Consider the following 21,621-nt stretch of genomic DNA (forward strand, 5'->3'; position numbering starts at 1 on the left):
TCTGTTCATGGAATTCTCCAGGCAAGAATACTGGAGTGGGTAGCCATTCCCACTCCAGGGGATCTTCCTGACCCAGGGATCAAACCTGGGTCTCCTGCATTGCAGGCAGATTGTTTACTATCTGAGTCACCAGTGAAGACTATTGTTTATTTATATATAGATGGAGGTAATTACCAATAGAAGAAGAAATTAATTTTAAGGTATTAAAATACAAGGAAAGGCTTCCTTTAAACTCTTTCAGTCTTTTTTTTTTGGTATACAATGGCTTTTCCTTCATAAAACAAATATTTTATTCATTCACATGTTTTCTTATTTGTAATTTTTAGGGATTGCAGGTGACTGGAAGAATTATTTCACAGTGGCCCAAAATGAGAAATTTGATGCCATTTATAAGAAGGAAATGTCTGAGACTGAACTTCAGTTCCGTACAGAGATTTAAGGAACCTAAACTGAAAATCTGAAGAAAAAAGTCTGATCTGCAGTTTGGTGAAATAAGGACAGCTAGGATTTAATTTGGGCAATTGAATGGTTTTATAAAGAAAAAAAAATGTGCTTCTAAGCTTTGATCTTTCAATGTGGTTAATCAGGTCCTCACTCACTCTGAGAGAGTCCCTAAAACAAGAACAGTTACCTTTTCATAAATTCTTCCTGCCTTTTCCTTGTGGTTTAAAATTAAGTTCTACTCCCTACTAACATGGCTCAAGAAATGCTGCTTTAACACTGGTACTATGTTTCCTAGCTCTGCTCCAATTTCCCTTTCCTGAAAATTTGACCCAGGACACTCTGTGCCTTTACTGTCTGTCTTCGGGATTTCAAGTTGTTCCGTGAGTCATAGCTCATCCGGCCTTGCCTCTCTTGCAATTATATGATTCATGTCTCAGATAGTATGGTTCAGGTTTTGGAAATGTTGTTTCTATACCTGATTTCTGTTTATCCAAATTTCTAAATTCTGAGTATGTAATTTTCAAGTCTCCAAAGATGAAAGATCATCATTAGTCTCCCTCCGGCTATTCCTTGGGAATAGGAGCTCCGCTGTGAGCACCTAAGCTGAGGGCTGGAACCTACTTCCTATGGAGAGTTCTTCCAGAATTCAACAGCTTCCTATGATTTCCTGAGAATTTCCTATTGCCATGATATGGTTACATTTGGGAGCATCTTGGTTTCTTCATCTTGTATCTGAACAGATGCGAATCCCTTAATAATACTTTCAATATTTCAGATATAATCATATCTACCATTAAAACTTTCCCCATCTGGTGCCTACAAAAGATTCTCTAGGCTGAATGTCCACCACACCTTCCCAACCCAATGTCTTTTCCACCCATTTTTCTACTCTTAGGTCTATCTGTTGGTCTCTTTGATGGATTTTTCCTTGGAATATAAGTCTTTTAGTAAATATGTGTAAGTTTTAAGGTAATCTTTTACAAGAGATGTCTCATTACAAGAGATCTCTTATATCTAAGAGATATATTAGCATTCTTTTATTTTTAATTGAACATAGCTGATTTACAATATTATGTTGGTTTCAGATATATAGCATTGTGAGTCAATTTTTTATAGACTGTACCCCGTTTAAAGCTATTGCAAAATAAAGACTATATCTCTCTGTGCTGCACAATACAACCTTGTTGCTTATTTATTTTACACATCATAGTTTGTATAGTTTAAATACATACCACTATTTTGTCTGTCCATACTTCTCTCTCCTGGTAACCACTAGTTTGTTCTCTATATCTCTGAATCTGTTTCTGTTATGTTATAGTCTTTTGTTTTACTTTATAGATTCCACTCATGAGGGATGACATAGAGTATGTGTCTTTCTCTGTCTAACTCATTTCACTAAGCATAATGCTCTCTAAGTGTATTTACACTGTTGCGAATGTCAGAATTTCATTGCTTCTATGACTCAGTACTATTCCATTGCTTCTACTACCCAGTACTATTTGTACTACGTAGTATGACTGAGGCATATGACTCAGTACTAATAAACATGGAATATTTATCCACTCATCATCTTATTTACACACTCATCAGTGGAAGAACACAGGTTGTGTCCACATCTCATGTATTATAAACGCTGCTACAAACACTGGGGTGCGTGTATCTTTCAAATTAGTGCTTTTGTTTTCTTTGGATTTATACCCAACAGTGGGATTCCTGGATCACATGGGCCTTCTATCTTTAGGTTTTTGAGGAAACTCTATACTGTTTTCCATAGAGCCTGTGCCAGTTTATTTTCCCACCAAAAGTATATACTAAGGTTCCCTTTTCTCCTCATACTCATCAAAACTTGTTATTTCTAGTCTTTTAAATGATAGCCTTTCTGACAAGTGTGAGATATCTTCTTGTGTTTTTTGTTTCTGATGATTAGCAATGTTGAACTTTAAAAAAAATCTTTTTATTATTTATTTATTCGTTATTTTTTAAAATTTTGGCTGCTCTGGGTTTTAAATCTTGATTGTTGTGCTTGGTTGTGCTTTTTGTTACAGCATACAGACAGCATACAACTTTCTCTAGTTGTGGTGAATAACTTGTACTAGAAAAGAGATTCTTTGCCCCTGGACTACCAAGGACATACCTGTTGAGCTTTTTCTTTTTCTTTTCCTGTTGGAACTCAATATATCTTTTTTGGAAAAATGTCTGTTCAGGTCTTCTGCCATTTTTGATTCAGTTCTTCTTCTTCTTCTTTTTTTTTTTTTTTTTTTTTTGATACTGAGTTGTATCTGTGTGTATATTTTGGATATTAATCCCTTATTGGTCATTTAATTTGGAAATGTTTTCTCCCATCCTCCCAGTAGGTTGTCTTTTCATTTTATCTATGATTTCCTGTGCTGTACAAAAATTTTTTAAGTTTAATTAGGTCCCATTTACTTATTTTTGTTTCTTTTGCCTTAGGAGACAGAACCAAACATATCAGTATATATATAACTTCTACGGATTCTGTCAGTGTTTTGCCTGTATTTTCTTCTAAGAGTTTTATGGTTTCAGGTCTTACATTTAAGTCTTTGGAAGAAAATCAGTCTGTAGCTCACACTTAATAAGCAGGAAGTAACACTTTATTTACCTAAAAGTGAAGTATCTACAGAAATTAAAATCTATGTGAGGGGTTTTTAAATTCTCAATCACTTATTAAATGAATGATTTATTTAAATCATTAAGGACTCCTATTATACTTTTGGTTATGTCACTAATACTATATTTCCTTGCTCAAATTGTTCCAGTTTGTTTGTTGGGAGCTCTTTTAGTGGTTTCAGAATGCTTTTGACATATTCCAATTATTGTAGAGTTTTTTTATTCACTTATTTGTTTTGAGCATTTTATTAATGTCTGGCACTGTGAAATGCTCCAGGCTCATCTTGTATATTCTGCGTCTTAGTTGTAGAATCAACCATTTCTCTAAGAAGCTCTAGTTCCCTTTTTTGGAGAATTAATAAAAATCAAGCTTTTGGTTCTAAATGTGTTTATTATTTCTCTGTTGTCATTGATCCTAAGCCCTCTCAGCTAACAGAACAAAGAGTTTGATGTGTGTATACTGTGTATATTTATAAATGTTTCTATAGGTAGCTATCTGTATCATTATTAAGTAAAACAGAGTTCACACTGATGTCTCCAACAGTAATCCTTTAGTAATCCTTTAGGGATCATAATTATTGTTATATATTATATTTTATTGCAATTTTTATTGATCATTTTTTTTTAAAATTATATTGAAGTATAGTTGATTATGGAGAAGGAAATGGCAACCCACTCCAGTATTCTTGCCTGGGAAATTCCATTAACAGAGGAGTCTGGCAGGCTACAGTCCATGGGAGTTGCAAAGGAGTTGGACATGACTGAGTGACTAAACAGGAGCAATAACATAGTTGATTCACAAAGTTGTATTAGTTTCAGGCGTACAGCAAATTGAATCAGTTATACATACATATGTATCCTTTTAAAAATTCTTTTTCCATTTAGGTTATTATAGAAAACTGAGTAGAATTCCTTATACTATACAGCAGATTCTTGTTGGTTATCTATTTTAAGTTTAGCAGTGTGTACATTTATTAAGTGTCAGACAATCTTGTAGAAGTATTAATATACTCATTTTGAGGGGAAGACACTGAAACTTTGAACTAAAATTCAAAGCTATGTTTGCTTGACTCTAAATGTCATTCTTAATCACTATATGATACTACATAGAATTGCATAAAAATAATCTTCAGATATTACATACTTAACTACCTCTCAAAATATTCTCATAAATATAATTAGATAATGATGCCCAAGCTGACAATATAAAGGTTCCATGCTTCATCCAGTCTCAGAATCCAGCCGTTGAAGGGACACTGACTGCAAACCTATAAGGTTAGATTTGTGAATGTTTTTCCTCTATAAGCTATGTCATAATTGGTACTTGTTTGTTGTTTAAATAAAGATCCAGTAGCTTTTTTCAAGCTCATCTAGCTTAATGTACATTTCAAATAATAAAATTAAAAACAATGTCGTGGGTAAAGTGCATACAGTTTAAATGAATGAGTAGTAGGTTTTGTAATGTTGCTACTCATAAAGTGAGGTCTGACTGCGCTCTGTTCTGTCCTTTCCTATGCAGAAAGGAAGAGAACAAGCTGTCATAAATCTTACGGAGAAACTTCCCGTGCAACTTGAATGAACATGAGAGGAAAAGGAGCAGAAAGAACAAAATATTTCCTCACAGCTTGTATCTTCTGTACCTCCTCCCTTCTGCTGCTGCTAGTGGTACAAGCACCAAAATTCCTGAACTTATTCGAATTATTTGTAAAGAAAGGAAAGTTCTCAGGGTTCTCCCTGGAGATTTTGATAAGATAGACTGGACAAAGCCCCAGATTATGCAGTCTTCATAAATATCAAAGGAGATTTAATGGCTGTATTATCTATTATATTTTCATGTGATAAAGATTAGCTAGCTTTCTTTTTCAAGTAAGATAAATTAGATGGCTGGGTAAATAGGTAATGACATTCCTTTTGTACTGATTAAATTCATACTTGAAAATGCAAAAGGTAAATAAATAAAACTTAAACTCAGGGGTAAAATATAATTTGAAAAGAGGAAGGAAGTTAATCGAATTATACAACTCAGCACTGGGCCTTTAGCCAAATGTGCACTGTGTTTCAAAATAAAAGAAATGGATAACTTTTCAAGTACAGTTTGCTCAATGTGTGAACTATTCACTAACGTACACAATTGAGGTAGATTTAGTTTCACTGAGAACATTTTTGCTTATTTCCTGGATAATTATTCCTTACATTGTGTAAGATCTAAATTTCTAAAAGATTAGTATGTGTGAAAACTGTACTCTTATTGTTTGGCCTGAATTGTTCTTATTGGCATGCTTGGGGTTCTTAGACTTAAAGCACATTGAGCCTCATTAGGAAAGTAAACCAGAAAAAATAAAAAAAATATATGGCAACTAGATAAAAAGTAAAATCTTTTCATAGCAGCCTCTTGGTCAAGGCATAGTATTTGAGTGGTCCAAAAAACCTATCACAATATCTGAATTTTCCACCATCATTGCAGTTTAACTATTCTGTATAACAGACACACAGATACATTAAGTATTGAGATAAGTCTTCAAAGTAAACATATCTGGGTAACCACATCCATATCCCAAGACACAGAATAATATCAATGCAAAAGCTCTCCTCTCCCATGTACTGTCTTACCATTAATATTTCCCACAATGAAAACCACAATTCTGATTTATAAAATTAAAGATTTGATTTCTGTTTTTTGATATTCCAATTAATGGACTGATGCAGACAGAGTCTTTAACTTTCTTTTTTACTCAACATTATAATTGGGAGATTTACCCATGTTGCATCAGTTCATGTTTTCATCTCTATATAGTGTTCCTTAGTGGAAATATACCAACATTTATTTGCTGTTGATGGGTATTTGAAGAGTTTCCTATTTGGTTTTTAACAAATATTTCTGCTATGAACAATTTTGGTCATATTTTTGGTAAGTATAAATAAATACTTTCAATGCATTTTCCTTGAGTTCAACCTAAGGATGAAATTGCTAGAAAATGTAACTCCACGGGTTTAAGACATACCGCCAAAATTTTTTCTAAATTAGTTGTGCTGATTAATAACTACAATAGCAGTGCATGAGAGATTTTGTTCCATACTCTCCATATCATTTAGTATTTTATATAATTTCATTGTAGTCATCTTGGTAAGTGTATATTATGCTGTGATTCTAATATACTTTTCCTTGTAGACTAATGAAGTTAAGTAACTTTTCATGAAAATTTGTCATTTTAATATTCTTTTTGTGCAAAGTGTCTTTTCAAATTTTTTGCTTATTTTTCTATGTCCTGTCTTTTTTATTGATTTGAAAGATATATGTATCTTTGTGTGTGCATGTACATATGTATATGTATATCTATACATATATGTATGTTTTGTATTTATACTATTGGTTTTATTTCTCAAGATAACCCTGAAGTTTAATATGATATCTCAATATGTGAATCATTATAAACTAACTGGCACTTTAGAAAAGTTAAAACTATGAATGTTTTTTTCTTTCCTCAAATGCCATCAAGTTAATGCTATAATCTTGATTAATATTAAGTATTGGGTTTCAGAAGCCCAAGTTTGCCTGGAATAACTGCTTTAGGGGATAGTTTCTTTTGTAACTGTAGTGGAGATGGTGATTGCTTTCTGATGAAACCGTTTAACTCAGATTAGGACTTGAACCCATGGCCTTTTAACTGAGATAGTCAAAGCTGTGGTTTTTCCTGTAGTCACATATAAGTGTGAGAGTTGGACCATAAAGAAGGCAGAGTGCCAAAGAATTGATGCTTAGAATTGTGTTGCTAGAGAAGACTCTTGAGACTCCCTTGGACTGCAAGTGTTGGTCCTTTAATGGACCAGCACCTGTGGTCCGGAGTTGATGATGAGAGAGTGAAAGAAGGAAAGAGGCTAATATTCCCTGGGTTACGCAGCCGGCTTTTGCGCTCCAGGGAATCAGCCAGAAATAGAGAAATAGAGAGAGAAAGAAAGAAAGACATGGGGACTAAAGCTCTGATGGAGCAAAGGTGCTTTAATCAACATGGTGTGGGCATATATACTGTCTTACAAGGTAGTTATTCTCAGCAAAGATAAAGATTAAAATTCCAGACTTACAAAACACAAGCCGATCCCTATTAAAGAGAGAAGAGGGTACTTATCACCATAATCAGAAACTAACAAAGGAAATGCCTGGATTCCTCAGCCCCGGGAAAGGCATGCCTCTCTTCTTAATTCCCGAATATTCAGGAATTAATAAGGAGCAAAGGATTCCTGACAGATCCAAAAGAGCACACAGGAAGCCTCCTGTTAAATGCTTCCTGACATGCAAGGAGATCAAACCAGTCAATCCCAAAGGAAATCAACCCTAAATATTCATTGGAAGGACTGATGCTGAAGCCCCAATACTTTGGCCACATGATGAGAAAAGTCAACTCATTGGGGAAAACCTGGATGCTGGGACAGATTGAAGGCAAAAGGAGAAGAGGGAGGCATCACAACTCAATGGATCTGAATTTGAGCAAACTCCCGGAGATAGTGAAGGACAGGGGAGTCTGGGGTGCCGCAGTCCATGGGGTCTCAAAGAGTTGGAAATGACTTAGTAACTGAACAACAACAACAATATACCTCGTTGCAGGACTTAATGAAGCTCAGATTCTTGATGTCTCATTGAAGAAAGAATTCAGTGAGAGACAAAGTGACAGGTAAGAAGTAGATTTATTTAGAGAGAAACACACTCCATAGAGTGTGGGTCATTTCCAAAGGTGAGAGTGGCCTTGAAATATGGTGTGGTTAAATTTTATGGCCTGGGTAATTTCATAGGCTAATACATAGGAGGGTTATTTCAACTATTTTGAGGAAAGGGAGATTTCTAGAAATTGGGCCACCCACCCACTTTTTGGTCTTTGATGGTCATCCTCAGAACTGTCATGGCACTGGTGGGTATGTCACTTAGGTTATTTACAATGAGCATATAATAAGGCTCAAGGTCCACTCGAAGTTGAATTTTCCACCGTCTTGGACCTAGTTGGTTCTAACCAGTTTTTGTCATATTCTATAGCTATGCCATTCTTTTAAAGGCTGTGCCCTGCCCACTTCTCTCCTGAAATTCTTAATGTAATGTACATTACAGGTTTTCCTAGTGGCTTAGATGTTAAAGAATATGCTTACAATGCGGGAGACCTGGGTTTGATCCCTGGGATGGGAAGATCTCCTGGAGAAGGAAATGGCTACCAACTCCTGAATTCTGTCCCAGAGAATCCCCATGGACAGAGGAGCCTGGCAGGCTACTGTCCATCGGGTTGCAAAGAATCAGACACAACTGAGCAACTAAACACACACAATGTACATTACAGGGTCTTAGATTTTCTGAGATCCTGAAGAACCAGTCCTGTTTAAATGATGAAGATTTTAGGTTGTAATTGCTGAAGGCATTTGTGTCTCTAATAAATTACTAAGAACCCATCTGGCTATGACTGAGGAGATTTAGAAATTGAGAGAAATGCTTTGGAGTATGAACCTCTATTTTTTTTTTTCTTTATTTTTTATTAGTTGGAGGCTAGTTACTTTATAATATTGTAGTGGTTTTTGCCATACATTGAAATGAATCAGCCATGGATTTACATGTGTTCCCCATCCTGATCTCCCCTCCCACCTCCCTCCCAACCCCATCCCTCTCTCTGGGTCTTCCCAGTGCACCAGCCCTGAGCACTTGTCTCATGCATCCAACCTGGGCTGGTGATCTGTTTCACACTTGATAATATACATGTTTCAATGCTATTCTCTCAGATCATCCCACTCTCGCCTTCTCCCACAGAGTCCAAAAGTCTGTTCTATACATCTGTGTCTCTTTTTCTGTCCTGCATATAGGGTTATTGTTACCATCTTTTTAAATTCCATATATATGCATTACTCTACTGTATTGGTGTTTTTCTTTCTGGCTTACTTCACTCTGTATAATGGGCTCCAGTTTCATCCATCTCATTAGAACTAATTCAAATGTATTCTTTTTAATGGCTGAGTAATATTCCATGGTGTGTATGTACCATAGCTTTCTTATCCATTCGTCTGCTGATGGGCATCTAGGTTTCTTCCATGTCCTGGCTATTATAAACAGTGCTGTGATGAACATTGGGGTACACGTGTCTCTTTCAGTTCTGGTTTCCTCTGTGTGTATGCCCAGGAGTGGGATTGCTGGGTCATATGGCAGTATTTAAACTGCTGGGTCTATATTGCTGGGTCTATTTCCAGTTTTTAAAGGAATCTCCACACTGTTCTCCATAGCGGCTATACTAGTTTGCATTCCCACCAACAGTGTAAGAGGGTTCCCTTTTCTCCACAGCCTCTCCAGCATTTATTGCTTGTAGACTTTTGGATAGCAGCTATTCTGGCTGGCGTGTAATGTGAACCTCTATTTCTCAAGGGCAAGAAAATTTTATTTTGCTATTTCGTTTCTTTGGATTTGAAGTTGCAAAGGGATTTAACTTTTAACACTTATTTAGAAATTTAATAATGGAAGTGAGACTGTAGTCGAATTTGCAGTACCTTTATGTTATTACTGTTGTGCAGTTGCTCAGTCGTGCTTGACTTTTTGTGACCCCACGGACTGTAGCATGCCAGGCTCCTCTGTCCTCCACTATCTCCTGGAGTTTGCTCAAATTCACATCCCTTGAGTTGGGAATGCTATCTAACCAGCTCATTCAGGGTTTATTTCCTTTAGGATTGGCTTGTTTGATTTCCTTGAAGTCCAAGGGACTCTCAAGTGTCTTCTCTAGCACCACAACTGGAAAGCATCAATTCTTTGGCACCCAGTCTTCTTTACAGCCCAACTCTCACATACATACATGACTAGAAAAACCATAGCTTTGACTAGGCAGAGCTTTGTCGGCAAAGTGATGTCTCTGTTTTTTAATATGCTGTCTAGGTTTGTCATAGCTTTCCTTCTTTAACATTTACTGATTAGAATTTTTTGCATTTTATCCTAATTATGTCATATAATTTCATTGCAGAATCTGTGATTAATCTATTTTATTCCATATGGCTGGACATAATTTGACTGATAAACAGAACAGGAGATGAACTGTAGAATGACCTTTCAGTTGACTTAATTGATATGTTGTTTTAAGCCGTTTTCCTGTTTTTTTTGTTTTTGTTTTTGTTTTGTTTTATGGGCAAAATCTAACTACTCATCGTCCTAGAAGAATAAACTGATCTTGGAGAAATGACCTTGCAAATTTGGTGTCAAGACAGTCCTGGGTTAAACTACTGACTTCACCCCTCAAGGGAAATGACCTTATCCTATGCTCATCACAGTTAAATGGTTAAACCCAGTGAATAAAGAGAACAAATACTGGAAGAGTATTAGAGAGAGGAAATCAGAGATTATATGGTAACCTTGGACTAGACCTGAAACATCCTGATGATTTCCAGAAAAAAATGCTGGAGAAATTTAAGGGCAATTAAAATTTCTGTAGAGTTGTTGCTGTTCAGTTGCTCAGTCATGTCCAACTCTCGGTGACCCCATAGACTGCAGCACACCAGGCTTCCCTGTTCTTCACCATCTCATGGAGCTTGCTCAAACTCATGTCCATTGAGTCAATGATGCCATCCAAGCATCTCATCCTCTGTCATCCCCTTCTCATCCTGCCTTCAATCTTTCCCAGTATCAGGGTCTTTTCTAATGAATCAACTTTTCACATCAGGTGGCCAAAGTATTGGAGCTTCAGCTTCAGCATTAGTCCTTCCAATGAATATTCAGGATTTATTTCCTTTAGGATTGACTGGTTTGTTCTCCTTGCAGTCCAAGGGACTCTCAAGAGTTTTACTTAAATAAAAATAACTACTAGTTTTGAATGACATGCAAAGTGGTAGACCCCTCCTACATCACAAGAAATAATGAAGTTCTTTTAAATGAACTGATTTTCCTCTCTCTACTTTGGAGATTGTATGTGTAAAATGTATGAAGTCAAGTGTCTTCTTGTTTTTGAATGATTAATGCAATAATTTACTTTTGAAAATAAGACACTGATTATTGTGTGCAATTAAGTGGTAAAGTAGAATTTTGTGACTGGAATTTGGCTTTTGAAGTGTTTTGTTTGGACAGCAGAATTTTCAGTGCTTTTACTGGTGGGTTTTGTCTGTGTGATCTTCTCTTTTTAAAGAATTAATATCTTTAGCTGGGACATATAGTCTCCAGTTCCACATAAGCCCACCTACAGCCTCTTGTTGATTTATGTATTTATGTGATGTGGCTAAGGCCCTAAAAGCATTTTAGTTTTCACTTGTCCAGAAAAGTGTCATCTAGATTCTTCTTTAAGATACATGGTTTCCCTCAAAGCAATATTTTCTGTTTGCACAATTTGGTGTCAGAATTAATCTGGTATTTGAAGCTAAAATCTACAATTTTGTTAAACTATCCAGTCTTCTCTGTTATCATTAAACACACACCCATACACATAAATATAAAACAAATAACAAATTGCAAAACAGCAAGATGCAAAAGTAAAATGAATTTAGTCTTTAGATAAAAAAACAACCCCGAGGTTAGCATCTGGATGTTCTCAGTTAATAACTACATGACCTTGGCCATCATGACTTATTGAGTGGAGCAGAATTTAAACTTAGTGAATTTAAATTAAATCTTTCTTACTTTACCTGTTCATAGCCCTGAAAGATCTGATGTCCTACAGTGAAAACTGAAGATATATGAAGACCTTACTTAATGATTAATGCCTATCTCCTGGGTGTTTTAAATAACATGGTTCTTTAACTAATGGTTACCAGTGGGGAGAAGAAAGGGAGGAGGGGCAGTAAAGGGGTGGGAGGAAGGTTTGTTAAGATATTATATGAAATCTTGTTTTGATGCTTTCAAACTGTGGTTCTGGAGAAGACTCTTGAGAGTCCTTTGGACTGCAAGGAGATCAAACCAGCCAATCCTAAAGGAAATCAACTCTGAATACTCACTGGAAAGACTGATGCTGAAGCTGAAGCTCCAATACTTTGGCCACATGATGCAAACAGCCAACTCATTGGAAAAGACACTGATGCTGGGAAGGATTGAAGGCAGAGTGAGAAGAGGGTGACATGGGATGAGATGATTGGATGGCATCACCAATTCAAAGGCCATGAACTAGGGTAAGTCAGGGTATACATAAGGTATACATATACATATATTTTTTTTCCCTTATTTTTTCAAAATCCTTAACACAAAATTATGTCCAAATTATTTATTTTTGAAAAAAATTGAATCAATGGGTGAAATAAACTGAGAATATTGCCTTATAATTGTTCTATAAAATTTATCTGTCATATGTATATCAAGGAGTACAAAATTAAATATGATTAATCTGACATAAATACTTAAAACACACAAAAAAAAGAAAGAAAAAAGCAGAGCAAACACAGCCATGCCTAGAACTGGGAGGCAATTATGAACTACCTTAGATAGCACCTCACTTTGTAACTGTGTTAATTCTGCCCCATTCAGCTATTACAGGTGTGTTTAGTTCAAAGCATTTACCTGGTGAAATTTCCTAGATAGTGAGAACATTCTGACATGAGGTGATAATGACTTACTAGGTGATGTGGCTGCCAGGAAAACAACCCTGTTCAGGCCAACATTGACACTTACATGGATCCTGAAAAGGGTAATGGAAGTCAAAGAAATAAGCAAAAGTCTTATTTTAAGCCAAAACAATGGCTTGTTTATTATAGATTAAATAATTCTTTGATCCTGAAAGCCAGTAAGACAAGTTGGTTATTCTTTCTCCTGAAGTGAGCACAATCATATGCTCATATGAACACAATCATATGAAGTAAACATAATACAATGTCTTTCAAGAGATATGAATGAATTTGAAACTAAATCCACACATATTTTTCATCTTGTCCTGGTTTTTAAAGACCATGCAAAATTATTTACAAAGTCATCATACAGTTCAATAGATTTTTTGTAAAAATTCTAAAATGGAAAAAAATTTCTTTTCTCTTCCTTTCCCTCTCAAATTTCCTTTCTCCCACAATAATAGTGTATTCATTTTCCTTCAATCTCATTATATATATGTTGGAAAAAATTCCAATAACTTTACTGTATGTCCAGATCATTTTGCAGTGCATGAAAATCCTACAGACGTGTTCTTTCCTGTGGTTTGGGGTTCCTCAAGGCATGGTGACTTCAATGAAGTTTTACTTATTCCCAGAAACTCAGGGCTCTAAGAACATGTGTCCTAGAGAACAAGATGACTGTTATATCGTTTTATGATCTAGCATTAGAAGTTAGAAAGTATCATTTCTCAAATATTCTTTTAATTAAAGCAGTCACAAGTTTATCCATACTCAAGGAGAGGTGACAACGACTCCTTTCATTGACAGGGGCATTAAACATTTACAACCATGTTTTTTTACAACCACCACAATAGTGTTAATGATGAGTATTTAAACAAAATTTCCTATTACAGCTGAAATCTTAATTGCCCTTAGTTTTATTCATTGGAATAAAATATACCATTTTATTTTAATTTTTACTATTTTTTTTCCCTGTTGGTTTGGTGGGTTAGTCGCTAAGTCATGTCCAACTTTGCAACCCCATGGACTGTAGTCCACCAGACTCTTCTGTCCATGGGATTCTCCAGGCAAGAATACTGGAGTGGCTTGCCACTTCCTTCTCCGTTGTCCCTATTGATTCTAAGTAAAAGAAGTACTGTGGGATCTCTGCAAAGGGTATAGATTTCTCTTATGTTTCCTGTCCAGTATGCTATGATATATGTTGTAAACTGTCCTAAGAGAGAGGTATTTGCAAGTAGCTGTAAAACAGCTGATTTTTGCTGTCAATAAAGGTTATTGACAATAAAGGTTAAATAAAGGTTGCAAAGTCCTGGTTAAAGTATCAGGTGTCCGGTGCAAACATGGAGATAGGAGAGCCCGCCTGTTATAACCAATACGAGAAAAAACAAAAAAAAAGTAAGCAGCTAGAGAATGCCACAAAGTGAAAACCATCCTTTGCTGCTCAGCTCCACCCTCTACATTGTCTGCTAGCCTGGGTTTTCATGGTGCTACAATTCTTTATTTTTCATTCCTCATCTGTCCCCCAAGTTCTGCTTTATTTTAGTTTACTTTAGTTACTTTAGTCTTACTTTAGTGTGAATAAATATATTCCTGGCTATTACCTGCTTATAAGCTTTAGAAAGCCATACTCTGGTCCTTGTCTATCTGTACCTCTCTATGGAGTAAGGAGACCAGAGAGCCAGGGAATCTGTCCTTTCTTCTTGACCATATTTTCACAATTCCAAATCATGGATTGGGTTAGTGGGAGCCCTAACCTACTCCCATTTCTATGAAGTTTTCTTTCCAGGTCATTCCTCCTCAGGGCAGTCCTCTCTCTATTGCAGGCATGTGTAACCCTAGGCTCGAAAGATGGTCAAGTGGTGACTTTTTGTTTGGAAGAGGGGTGTGGACAGAACTTAAGATTGTGGCTTAGTTTGTCCAAATACATTTATTTGAGATCCTTTTGGGTGGTAAATGGAGCTAGGTTGGACTCTGGGCCAAGAATTTCATTTGTGCTCTTGTCCTGAACTTGCAAATGTTAGAAGTGAGCCAGTTCCAGCTTGTTTTTCATTCGTTAAAAATGAAAAAAATAGTAACATAAAATGGTTCTCCTTCCTATTCTCTCTTAATACACACTGACATTTTGACTTATTTTCCTGAGACATGAGTCAGTAGATGTAAATGTCAATATATTTCAGCCTATATGTGTTGTTATTTGTCTGAACAAAAGTTACAGGATGTACAGTCATCAATAGGGGCCCTTACCTGATTTGAGACTACAAGTTGTAACACTGATTACACATTCCAGAGGGTTATTGTTTACAGTGATTACAACATATAGGATGTTTTCTCATGTACAATATTTTGTGAACCAAATTGTTTCTAGGAAAAGTTTTGTCTAGGCTGACTGAGAACAGGTCAAACTACAGAACAGGTAACACTGGAAAATATCTTCCAAAATATGTAATCTACAAATGAATCTTTTTTAACTGCAATTAGTTTAGAAATGGTCAATTACACTGAAATAGCAAGACAAGTTGATCCCTTAAAATTCTCCTGATTAAAACGGTACCATTCATTTAAAAAAATAATAATAATTGATTTATTTATTTTTGTTTGTGCTGAGTTTTCATTGCTGTGCGTGCTTTTCTCTAGTTGCAGTCAACAGAGACCACTCTAGCTATGGTAAAAGGGCTTCTCATTGTGGTGGCTACTCCTGTTGAGGAACATGGGCTCTTGTCTAGGGTGCACTGGCTTTAGTAGTTGTGGTGCATGGGATTAGTTGCTTAGTTGCATGTGGGCTCTTCCTGGGTCAGGGATTGAACCTATGTCTCCTGCACTGGCAGGCAGATTCTTTACCACTGAGGCACCAGGGGAGCCCAGTACTATTCATCTTGAATTCATCTTTGTAGAAAAACTTTTCAGAAGACTAGAGTATAAAAATGGAGAAAGAAATAATGATATTCAGGTTAAGCCAGCTCATTTAGGTTTGGTTTCTGAGATCTGTGGGAGTCCTTTACGAGAGTCAAAATACTAAGAACTGAATACTTAAAGCTTGTATAACTGTTATTGTCATTGCTTAAGATAATAATCAGTTTTTATTAAATTGTTGACTTATCTTTGTGTCATCCTAAATCATACACTTCTTACAAAATGGCAGAGCTGAGTTTGAGTGATAAAACCTGTTGATACAAGATAATGAAAGAAAGATAATGGATTTATGTTTAGGAAATTTCAGGGCAATGTTAAGTTGAAAAAGAAAATACTTTCTCCTTATCTACACTGAAAGTAATGACAACAAATATCTGCTTCCACTATTGTCACAGGGCATATGCTGTAACTTTTCACTTTTACAATTGATTTTCACTGAATCTCTTTAGTACTCCAGAACTTGTTCCAAGGTGATTGGACTTGATATCTACTTTCAACAGCCCCCTGAGAATCCTGAATAAACTTGGACATCTTTACCTGCTACCAGGATGATGAGTAAGAACCTTAACCATAATGTGTATGTCTGGATTGGTCCCTTGATGGATAAGAAGTCTTAGTTCAGTTCAGTTCAGTTCAGTTCACTCTCTCAGTTGTGTCCAACTCTTTGCGACCCCATGGACTGCAGCATGCCAGGCCGCCCTGTCCATCACCAACTCCCTGAGTCTACCCAAACTCATGTCCATTGAGTTAGTGATGCCATCCAGCCATCTCATCCTCTGTCGTCCCCTTCTCCTCCTGCCATCCATCTTTCCCAGCATCAGGGTCTTTTCCAATGAGTCAACTCTTCACATCATGTGGCCAAAGTATTGGAGTTTCAGCTTCAGCATCAGTCCTTCCAATGAACATCCAGGACTGATCTCCTTTAGGATGGACTGGTTGGATGTCCTTGCAGTCCAAGGGACTCTCAAGCATCTTCTCCAACACCACAGTTCAAAAGCATCAATTCTTCGGCGCTCAGCTTTCTTCACAGTCCAACTCTCACATCCATACATGACCACTGGAAAAATCATAACCTTGACCAGATGGACCTTTGTTGGCAAAGTAATGTCTCTGCTTTTCAATATGCTATCCGTGTTGGTCATAACTTTCCTTCCAAGGAGTAAGCGTCTTTTAATTTCATGGCTGCAATCACCATCTGCAGTGATTTTGGGGCCCCAAAAAATAAAGCCTGACACTGTTTCCACTGTTTCCCCATCTATTTGCCATGAAGTGATGGGACCAGATGCCATGATCTTAGTTTTCTCAATGTTGAGCTTTAAGTCTTACTCAAAATGCTGACAAATAGCACTAACATGTATAGTCATTTTAGATTATCATGAAGTTCTCACAAAATTGAACCTGGGTAGACTACACATAAAAGCCATATAAATATACTTGACACATGTTTGAGTTGACTAAACTTATCATTTAGCGTATCTGAATAATTTGAATTGCAAGAATGCATTTTTAGTTGTGGTTGACTCTTCGACTCTATGGACTTTAGCTTGCCAGGCTCCTTTGTCCATGAAATTTTTCCAGGCAAGAATACTGGAGTGGGTTGCCATTTCCTCCTCCAGTGGGTCTTCCTGATCTAGGGATCAAACCCTCAGTCTCTTGTGTCTCCTGAATTGTCAGGCGAATTCTTTATCAGTGCACCACCTGGGAATAATCTGAATAGTGTGGATTAAAACATTTTAACAAAAAGGAAGATCAGCAAGGGAAATTAAACAGTAGGAAAGAAAAAGCAATATGAAATTATTTCATAGAAGAGAATAGTGACAGATAGGAAAATACAAAAGATATCTGGGCTCATAGACATGAGCTTTAGTTTGAAGTGAGACCAGGTAGGTACCATGGTAGAGTGGTATTCTCTAGCCTTGTGTAGGCACAAAATAGATGGAATGTTGAATTTAACTATGGTTAGGATTTTGCAAAATAAGTAAGATGGGGGGTGAGAGAAGCAATAAAATTTAGTGATTTAAAAAAGGGGTGATTAGAATGAAGTGTTTACTGTGTAGGATATGGCTATTAAAAATCATAAATTAAACAATAACTAACATAGATTATTTTCTTTGTGTGAAGCAATGGGCTGATCTTCTATAATTTCATTTAATCTTAAACACTTTCTTTTAAATGGTTATCATTGTTAGCTCCATTTTGTAAGTGGAGAGACTAAGCAATTAAATACTCTAAATCAGATAACTCATTCATTTAGCTATTAAATAAAACAGTCATAAAACCTACAGAAAATAGAGCTAGAGTAAAATCAAGACTGGGTAAGGTTTTAAAATAATTAAATAAGTACAATACATGAGGATTGGAAAGACATAAGAAGTGTAGAAAATATTTAGAATACAAACTATTTTTGGAACTAATCAATGTTTATTTAGAGAATTTGAATTAAATAGGCAGCCTGATCATCTTGAGTAAGTTGATCCAAAAGAACACTTTTGGATATTTACTCTATTCATAAAGGAAGGTGTAGGGAAAGAGCAAATTAGCCAAGATGGTGTGGTCAAGCTCTCTCACTCCATGGCCTCTCACTCTTTCCCCACATTTTGTAAATGATTATTTTGTAACAGCTGAGATCACTTATAGCCACTGTGCATGCATGTCACGAGGTACTCACTGGGTCACAGGTTGTGAGCTGTATGCATATGTGAGCTCCACCTAGAAAGCAGTGGCATTTTACTGCTGCGTCATGGCTGTGTCCATTGGGTCAACCACGGGAGGAGAGAATACAGCATGTCTGCTGCTCGGGATGCTATGTCAGCCGGGAGAGAATACTGCTATGGCTGCTGGGCCACCCCAGAGAGAATAAATGTGCCTGCAGTTCAAACTGCTCCTCCAGTATCCTTCCAGCCTCATAGCTTGCACCTTGTGAACCCTGGATTCAGCAAACAGGGAGGACGCTGAGAACAGCAAGACAATTGGCATCACAAACAGCATGATCAGTGATACAGGTCACATGAATGTTCAGTTCAGTTCAGTCACTCAGTCGTGTCCAGCTCTTTGTGATCCCATGGACTGCAGCATGCTAGGCCTCCCTGTCCATCACCAACTCCCAGAGCCTACTGAAACTCAAGTTCATCATGTAGGTGATGCCATCCAACCATCTCATCCTCTGTTGTCCCCTTCTCCTGCTGTTGGGGTCCTTTAATGTACTGGAACCTGGTGGTACGGAGTCGACGATAAGAAAGTAAAAGAGAGAAAGAGGCTGATATTCCCTAATTTACATAGAGGACCAATAAAGCCCTTGACACAGGACTTGCATCGCTCATGAAGGCACCAGGCGCCCTCTCAAGGGGATGAAGGCACAAAGTGCCTTCTCAAGAGGGTCTTAGAAGCCCGGACAGGAAAGTGAGCACGATGGGTCTCCACGCTCCAGAGAATCAGCCAGAAAAAGAGAGAGAGAGAGAGAAACAAAAAAAGACCCGGGGACCTAAGCTCTGATGGAGCAAAGGTACTTTAATGATTTTTCAATGAGTATATATAGGCTGTGGTACAAGAAACTTCTTTCGGGAATGATAGAGATCAGAAAACCAAACGTACAGCAACCGTTATCAAGGGAACAAGGGGTAATGTTAGTCACAAGTTCAGGAGACAATCCATATCTCAAGAAAGGGGAGCAAGACTAAGCAGTTTTGTCCTAAAGAGAATGTTTACTAAAGGAGACCCAAGCCTGCCTCACACAATGACCTCAGTCCCTGGGAGCAGCGTGCTGTTCTGCTTGAAGAGGGACAAAGGACTCATGTGAGACAGCACGTAGGGATCCTCCCGTCAAACGTTCCCTGACATCCTGCCTTCAATCTTTTCCAACATTGGGGTCTTTTCCAACAAGTCAGTTCTTCACATCAGGTGGTCAAAATATTGGAGCTTCAGCTTCAACTTCAGTCCTTCCAATGAATATTCAGGACTGATTTCCATTAGGATTGACAGGTTGGATCTCCTTGCAGTCCAAGGGGCTCTCAAGAGTCTTCTCCAACACCAGAGTTCAAAAGCATTAATTCTTTGGTGCTCAGCTTTCTTCATAGTCCAACTCTCACATCCATACATGACTACTGGAAAAACCATAGCTTTGACTAGACGGACCTTTGATGGTAAAGTAATGTCTCTGCTTTTTAATATGCTGTCTACACTGGTCATAGCTTTTCTTCCAAGGAGAAAGCGTCTTTTAATTTCAAGGCTGCAGTGTGACAAGGTACAGCCTTGACATACTCCTTCCCGAATTGGAACCAATCTGTTCCATGTCCAGTTCTAGCAGTTGCTTCCTGACCTGCATACAGATTTCTCAAGAGGCAGGTCAGGGGGTCTGGTATTCCCATCTCTTTCATAATTTTCCACAGTTTATTGTGATCCACACAGTCAAAGGCTTGGCATAGTCAATAAAGCAAAAGTAGATGTTTTTCTGGAACTCTCTTACTTTTTCAATGATCCAGTAAATGTTGGCAATTTGATCTCTGCCTCTGCCTCTGCCTTTTCTAAATCCAGCTTGAACATCTGGAAGGTCACATTAAGTACACCAACATGCTCAGTTGTGTTGGACTCTTAGTGGCCCCATGGACTGTTGCCCACCAAGCTCCTCTGTCCATGGAATTTTTCCAGGCACTAATATTGGAGTAGGGTGACATTTTCTCTTTCAAGTGATCTTCCAGATCCAAGGACTCAACCCATGTCTTTCATGTTTTCTGCATTGGCAGGTAGATTCTTTACCATTAGAGCCCAAAATACACCAACAAAAAGATCTTATTTACATAATACTAAGAGAAAGAACAAAATAGGAAAGTCCTACTTAAGAGAATTAATGAAAAAAGGGTAAATTTTAAAACAATATTTAAAAATTCTTAGAACTGTAACAGAATAATTTTAAGAAATCATACTTTCCAAGTTAAAATATTCAGTGAAAATGAAAGTGAAAATCGCTCAGTTGTGTCTGACTCTTTGCAACCCCATGAACTATACAGTCCAGGGACTTCTCTAGGCCAGAATACTGGAACGGGTAGCTCTTCCCTTCTCCGGGGGAATCTTCCCAACCCAGTGATCGAATCCAGGTCTCCCACGTTGCAGGCAGATTCTTTATCAGTTGAGTCACAAATAGTGAAACATAAATAAATATTCATGAAACTGACTTATGTTGAAGGTTAAACAAAAGAACTGTTTTATAAAGAAAAATACCAAAAATGGAAAAATGTGTCAAGGTAAGGTATTAGAGAAGTTTAAGACACATCAGAGCACTCTGTAAAGGACAATAAGAGATTCAGAAAAAACAGAAGAAAATGAGAAAATGAAACCAATAATCAAAAATTGATTTAAAAATGCTTTACTGTGATGAATCAATTGAAATTGATGAAAAATGTGCAATAAATTCAAAGTAGGATTTGAGAAACAAAATGCTCACTCTTGAAAGATTTCAGATTTTGAAGAGAAAAACTTTATAGTCTGTCAGATAGAATAAATTGGTTGGTTTTATTTCAAAGGGAGAACAATCAGATGGCTACTGATTTCCTCATCTGTAACACTGGAAACTATAATGTCTACAGTGTTTTAGAGAAATAAATGTTTGTACCTTAAAAATCATATCTACTGTCAAAATATTATTCATGTAGTAAGATCAAAGTGAAATATCTGGGGAACATTTAGCAGTTCAAATAGTATTCCATTCATTTACATCTTTGAAAAAATTATTAGAAGTATTTACAAACAAAATAATTAATATAAAGTTCTAGAAATAACATGAAATGAGCCTGAAACAGTGTTGAGCAGAAACTAATGAAAAAGTAGTAAAATATACACAATGTTAATATGCCTGAAAAATTCCTGCATAGTATTCTTAAAATAGGAAAGGTAAATATAGTGCGTTAGTAAAAATACTTGTAACACATATGAAAGACAAGATACACTTACTCAAAATACAAAAATTGAAAAGACAATCTTCTTAAAAATATGTGAAGATTGTGAGTAGAAATTTTTTTGGAAGGACATATCAGAATGATCATTTAGCTCATTTTTCTGGTATTACAATTCCAACAATGTTTCAACACATGGGGATAAACAATCCATTGATTTTGCCACTCA

At 36.8% G+C, this 21,621-nt stretch overlaps 1 protein-coding gene across 5 annotated transcripts in view; it reads left to right on the plus strand.

Annotated features, from left to right (window-relative positions):
* Positions 1-1,620, plus strand: part of SULT1B1 (sulfotransferase family 1B member 1) — a 35,086-nt gene extending 33,466 nt beyond the window's left edge. For all 5 annotated transcript variants that reach the window (XM_043906562.1, XM_043906563.1, XM_043906565.1 and 2 more), the window contains one exon: positions 327-1,620. In XM_043906562.1, coding sequence (XP_043762497.1) covers positions 327-439 — 113 coding nt within the window. In that variant the 3' untranslated portion in view covers positions 440-1,620. The remainder of the gene's footprint in view (positions 1-326) is intronic.
* Positions 1,621-21,621: the final 20,001 nt, after the last annotated feature.

Source organism: Cervus elaphus, chromosome 6, assembly GCF_910594005.1.
Source record: "Cervus elaphus chromosome 6, mCerEla1.1, whole genome shotgun sequence".
In the NCBI taxonomy this organism is placed as follows: Eukaryota; Metazoa; Chordata; class Mammalia; order Artiodactyla; family Cervidae; genus Cervus; species Cervus elaphus.